This window comes from Oxyura jamaicensis, chromosome 18, assembly GCF_011077185.1.
Source record: "Oxyura jamaicensis isolate SHBP4307 breed ruddy duck chromosome 18, BPBGC_Ojam_1.0, whole genome shotgun sequence".
NCBI classification, from domain to species: Eukaryota; Metazoa; Chordata; class Aves; order Anseriformes; family Anatidae; genus Oxyura; species Oxyura jamaicensis.
The window spans coordinates 12,295,063-12,301,235 of NC_048910.1; the positions used below are offsets into that span (position 1 = coordinate 12,295,063).

Consider the following 6,173-nt stretch of genomic DNA (forward strand, 5'->3'; position numbering starts at 1 on the left):
TGCTCGCAGACCGATCAGCTCAGATGGTCCCCACTTCATTTAAAATACAACCTGTTTGCCATAGTACTGAATTCCTTAAGTATTCTGAACATCGGCAGCAATGACACCTGAAAAGTCTTTTCCAGCCACTTTAATTCCCTGTGGGCATTTTCCAGCAACCTGTGAGATGTCCTGGGAAGATTTGGAGTAGCTACATTTGTGTTTGTAGATGTTACAGAGGGCCTGTAACTCTCAGAGGGGGATATCTGTCGAGCAGAAGGACGGATGCCTGCTTCTTTTACTTGGGAATGTCTGGGCTTTAAAAGGAGGCTTTCCAGAAAGTGCTGAGCATCCACTTCTGAGGTTCAGGCTTCTCTTTAACAGCCGGACAATGTCTGCTTTGAAAGCTGTGCTCCAAACCATGCTCCCACATTTTAAAGGCAAGAGACTTTGACTCAGCTGTGATTCAGAATTGACCAGTAACTCACTTTCTGAGTACCACTAGGCAGAACTGCAAGGAGCAAAAAGCCCCTGCTAAGGACATGCTTGTGAAGGGCGGGGAGATCTCTGCCAGGGCTCTGCCTCCACCTGCTGTAATCCAGCCCCTGTTTTCTCCTTGCAGACAGACTACTTCCACCTCTTCATCTGCGTGGCCATCGTGGTGATTTACGGGGACGATGTCATTGAACAACAGCTGGCCACTGACCAGATGCTGCTGCACTTCAGCAACCTGGCTATGCACATGAACGGAGAACTCGTACTCAGGAAGGTAAACGCCTGCACACTGATGGGGGCCGAGTCTCAGGTCCAGGAGCTGAATCACAGCATCAAGAAAGTGAGGGACTGGTGCTTAATCTTCTGTATGCCTCTTCTTGTCTGGAGCCTGGAAGAACAGGATGCTGCTATTTGCTTGGAAGCAGTTTTGCAGGGAAAATAATAATAATATATTTTTTAAAAAAGGTAGTTGTAGAGTGCCTAGCAGGTCACAGCATGGTTGGGGTGACCCTTGCACAAGCTCAGGGAATCAGCAGACAGAGCTGGTCACCTTTGTGCCAGGGTCCGCAGTCCACCTGGGGCTGGGGGTGACTGCAGAACGTGCAGGGTGCTGCAGCGGGCACAGCACCACCTCTGCCCCCGCTGCTCTCAGCAGCAGCTCGTGCAGAGAGGCCAGGGGCTGAGCAGGCAGTGGGGCTGGGCAGCAGAACAGCCTCACAGGCACCGAGACGCACTGCAAGTAGCAGCTCTGAGCCTGGACCGCTTTAGCTGAGCAACAAATCCACGTGTTGTGCTGCTGGGAGGCAGGAGTCCGGTGCTAAGAGCAGCTGTTTCTAAATTCACCGGCTGGCAGTGTCTCTGGTGCCTTGTTTAACCTCCAGCTTTGAGTTCAGGAGGAAGTTTTGACTCCTGTAGCATAGCTGAGCCGCAGCATAGGACAGGAGCACGCTGGCAACCCCCGTGCTTTGGACTCGCCCTCTGGTGACGAGGAAATGACTTTGTCTCTCTCCTCTCTAGGCGCGGAGCCTGCTCTATCAGTTCCACCTGCTACCCCGCATCCCCTGCAGCCTGCACGACCTGTGCAAGCTGTGCGGGACAGGAATGTGGGACAGCGGCTTCATCCCCGCTGTGGAGTGCTCTGGCCATCACCCGGAGTCTGAGAGCTGCCCGTACGGGGGACTGGCAGAAGAGTCTTCTCCTAAACCAGGAAGCGAAGGCAAGAGAGGCTCGAGAACACGGGACGTCTTCGCCTTCCGAAAATAGCTGGAGAGGAACAGGGCGCGACGGCGGAAGAGGGAAGGGCAGGAAGGATGTTCATAGGAAAAAACGTTGAAGAGAAAAATGGAGGGATGGCTTGTTGAGACTCCTGGGAGGACTGAAAGGTGAAGAATGGAAGAGGAACGGGTTCAGCCTACAGGAGAAGCAAACGTCAGTGCACAGCGGTGGAACCTGAGCGAAACGCACCAAACCAGGAACCGTGCTCGCGCGAATTTGGATTTGATTTTCTTAGAAACATGAAGTGTTTCTAGATCTTAACAAGGACTTTTTATTCTGCCTCTGGGACTCGACTGGTTAGCAACCAGAATTTGTTACTTTCTGATGAGAAATGAGAACACTAAAGAGGGCCAAGTACAACCAGCAGCATCTGTGGGTCAGGTGGAAGGAGCAGAGCTGTGGCAAAGCCTCTCTGCAGTGTCCCTTCATCAGAGCACACGTGCACTCTTGCTTCAACCAAAACAATGCAGCTTAGTGGCTTCTCTCTAAAGCCATGACGATCATTTTAATTATAATCTGCCAAAAATAAACCTGCAAACTGTTGGGATTGCAGGGAAGGATTGCTTTGTTGGCGAGGAAGAACTGGTCACCTGAAGGTCTTGCCTCTCGTTCTTTCTTTTTCTGTACGGTATGCCTGTTGGCATGCTGTTGTTTGCTGTTTGGTTTTCTCCTTTTGTACAGAAAGTGTACAGCCACAGGTCTTAAAGCGCTGCTTTTCTGTAGTCAGGGTATTTCACAGCCACCTTTCAAAGTTTACTTCTTCATGACGTTACAGCAAAGCTGCTTCTTTGTGCTGACAGCCACAGACTTCAGACACTTGTCTATGGAATTCTGTTCCTTCCAGTGTATTTCCCAATCTGTTCCCTTTGCCTCTTCTCAATTACTGCGTTTTTTCCGTTCTTATTTATCTTTGCTATAGGCTGTAGCAAATGTGCTCCGACTGGACTCTGGGCTCCTCAGCGGGTGCCGGTGGTACACACTCTTCCCCACACTGAAATGAGAACAAATCTTGGTTTGTTGCAGCCACTTTGGCCGAGCTGTCTTTGATAAACGTTTCTCTTGGAGTATTTTTGAACGGACAGCACGTTTCCACTGCTGTCTTCTATAAACCTTGCCAACAAGAAGTGGAGCTGGGGCCTGTGTTGCCAAACACGGAACGACCTGACCAAAATCAGTGGCACCCAAAGGTGTGTCCTGAGCCGAAGCTTGTGCCAAACAGCCTGGACAATTGCTTCCTTTAGGAATGAAAACAGAGGCGAGGTGGCCGTGGGCTGTGCTGTCTTCGCTGCTTCCTTCTGCACAGCCTCTGAAGCCTCGCAGTCTTCTCCGCCTTGTCTTGCTCCCTCAGAGCTGCCCCATGGCTGCTCTCACACGGCGGTGCCGCTCGGGCAGGGTGGGCAGCGCGTGCTCAGCTTTCAGCTCTGCCTGGCGGGCGCGTTTGATTGCAGCGCGCGTGGAAAACCCCGTGCCCGCACTGTGCTGCGGCAGGCACCTGTATTGGACAAGCAGATTTCTCTCAAAGTCGCAGGGTCTTTTCCCCGGGCTGCTCAGGGGTGCGTGTGCTGTGCCCCCGCGGGTGGTGAGGCCACCAGTGGGGACCCTTCAGGTGAGACCAGGACGTCCCCCGTGCTTTCGGAAGGGCACCAAGGCCTGACCCTCGGCGGGCACCACGCCAAAGAGCAGCTGTGAAGCAGGGAGTTCTTGGAGATTTCTGACATTTCAGTGAATAATAAAAGTCTGTGTGAGGCATTCGTGTGGGTGTTGCTGGGCAGGCTGGGTGCTGCTCCGTGTGGTCAGGTACAGGGCTTGGCTGGGCACCGTCCCAAAGCCTGGGTGCTGGGTCTGGGTGCCGGGTCTGGGTCTGGGTGCCAGGTCTGGGCTGCTCCTACCAGGCTCCACTGCTTCCAGCCCGGGGATGCCCGGAGCTCTCCAAGTATTCGTGTAAACGCAGGCTCGAAGCAGCTGGCTGGGAGGCACCGGCAAACACCGACCAGAAGATCCGGAGCTGGTTTTGCTGCAGCAGCCTTGCCCAGCCAGTAGAAGACAATGGGAAGAGATGAAGTAGATAATTTCTAGCATTATTTTTCCACTATTAAAATGTCATTCGGCAATGTGGAAATCACTCAGGATTGGTTTAGTTAAAGGCTGCTGCAGTTCTCCCCCACGTGGAAAAGCTGGCTGGCTGTTGGAAGCAGCACTCGGCTGCGTGGAAGCACCGCCACGGGGTCGGCGTGCCACCCCCTGACGGCTCTCCTGAGCCTGGTGCCACCCGTGGGTCCCTCCAGGTGTCCGTGTGCTGCGAGCTTCCCTCCCACAGTGCCCTGTGCTCCCCTCCCCAGGTCGAAGAAACCCGGCGGAGCTGCTGGCCGGCTGCTCCCCGCTCACTGGGACCCGTCCTGCCCTGGGTAACCTGGTTCCAGGCCCAGCCTGGCCAGTTGTCGTGATGTTATTAATTCATGCTCCGTGTCCACAGACCTCTGGGCTTCTTTAAATCCTATGGCAGAGGGCAGTGGGGAGCTGTAAGAGCAGCTCAGCCCCTCCCCAGGATGGACGGGGCCCTGGGCACCTGGTGGGTCAGCCCAGTGGTCCCCGGTGCGGAGCAGGGCATCTCGTGGGCAGCCCGTCGCACAGTGGCATCCTCCAGCAGCAGCCAGGGCTTGGGAGCACCGCTTGTCCCTAGCAGTGCCCCAGCCTCTCACACGAAATTTCTCAAATTTCACACAACTGGGCAGGATCTGACCGTGGTGAGCCAGGAGATGAAGAGAGAGCCGAGCCGAGTGGTGGGAGGCGATGGCTCTGTGAAGGCTGCAGCGAGCAGCAAAAAAAAAAAAAAAAAGATGAATCTGGCCCCTGCAAAGTAGTGAAGTGAATCTTAGAAACAATGACCCTCGTGTGGCTTCTCTCCTGAATTGCTGCCCTGTTCATCGCATTAGCTGCAGCCAGCAGCCAAAAATAGACCCTTGCAAAGGTAAATAGTCAGCATAAGCCTCCTTAGGCAGCCTTGAGCCCGTACGTCCCCCTGCCTCCTGGTGCCGGGGAGCTCGGGAGCAGGGAAAAAGGGAAAAACGGAGCCCTGGCTGGCAGGGACAGGGCTGGGGCCGGGGGTGGTGAGAGGCTTCGCTTCCCCATGGCATTAAGCTTTAACCGGGCCGCAGGCCGAGGCCCTGGGCCGGCACCGGGCAGCGGCGTTCAGCCCAGCTGCTCCCGGAGCATCCTCGGGGAGAAGCACTTCCACCTGAGAACTGGGGCAAGGAGGCGCTGGGGTGAGCCCGGTCCTGTCTGTAGGGCGAGCGATGTGTTTGGACGCGGCCGTTTTGTTCAAGGGACGCTGTCTGTCAAACGAGAAATTACAGCTCAGGAGAACAAAGAGACTCACCTGAGTTATTACGAGCACCAAATAATTTAGAACCCAGCTTAGCTTTCCCCCATGGGCTGGCTGATTAATCTTCGTGTGTCTCTGCTTGGGTCATAAAAATAGACCAGCCCGGCTGGCTTCCGCTCATGGTCACATCCTGCTCCGGGCGCTGGCCCAGCCCTGTCCTGTTTGTGCTCAGCGCCGCAGGGAGAGGTCCACGCGCCGCCCGTGGCTCTCACGTAGCGACAAAATGCGTGGCGAGGTCTCACGGCGCCTTGGAGGAAGAGGTGCCGCTGCCCGAGGTGCGCACCGAGGCTGCCGGAGCCGGGAGGGTTTGGTCGGGCTCCGCTGGGAGGCTCGGGGCCAGCAGCGAGGCCGTTTCCGGGCTGCCCGCGATGGCCCGGTCGTCAGCACCAGCCACTTTCTGGCCACTTTCTCTCCCTTATTTATGGCGATGAAGCGCATCCGTAATAAACCCTGCTCCGGCAGCTGTCACACCTGACGAGGTGCAGTGGGATTTTCCTTGCACTTCACCAAGGAATTGCCTCTTCCCAGTGGCAGCTGAGGACCAGCCCGACCCAGGACGGGGCCCCCAGCCCCACCACGCCACTGCGGTTGTAGGGTTCTTCTTTTTGGGGCTGGGTTTTGGGCTGGGGGCAGCGTCTGTGGACCAGCACCCAGTAACATCCCTCTGTGCTGCATGCCAGTGCTGCCCTCCTGCTCCAAACGGGGACCCTTAAAATAAATACCGTGCTTGGAACTGATGAAGGAAACGCAGTTGTCAGAAATACGCAGCGCCAGAGAGGCTCTGCAGAGAGGAGCCGTCCATGGGCTGCCCTGCCTAGCCCCTCAGCAGCACGCTAGGCCTGGAGAGCACGGCTTGGCCAGCGGAGTGCGGGGCTGTGCGGCTCCCACTGCGGCACCAGGAAGGGCAGTGCCCAGGGCAGGGGCTGCCCCAGCCGTCCTCGGGCTCCTGGGAAGCCCCTGGTGCAGCCTGGAAGGATGGAGGGATGGAGGGATGGAGGGATGGAGGGATGGAGGGATGGAGGGATGGAGGGATGGGGGATGG

At 56.2% G+C, this 6,173-nt stretch overlaps 1 protein-coding gene across 6 annotated transcripts in view; it reads left to right on the forward strand.

Moving 5' to 3' along the window:
- TBC1D16 (TBC1 domain family member 16) overlaps nt 1-3,071 on the forward strand; it is a 30,393-nt gene extending 27,322 nt beyond the window's left edge. For 5 of the 6 annotated variants that reach the window (XM_035342486.1, XM_035342489.1, XM_035342488.1 and 2 more), the window contains 2 exons: nt 602-748; nt 1,492-1,737. In XM_035342486.1, coding sequence (XP_035198377.1) covers nt 602-748; nt 1,492-1,737 — 393 coding nt within the window. Of the gene's footprint in view, nt 1-601; nt 749-1,491 lie in introns of all 6 variants that reach the window. The other variant, XM_035342490.1, reaches the window with a different exon arrangement.
- The last annotated feature ends 3,102 nt before the right edge of the window (nt 3,072-6,173 follow it).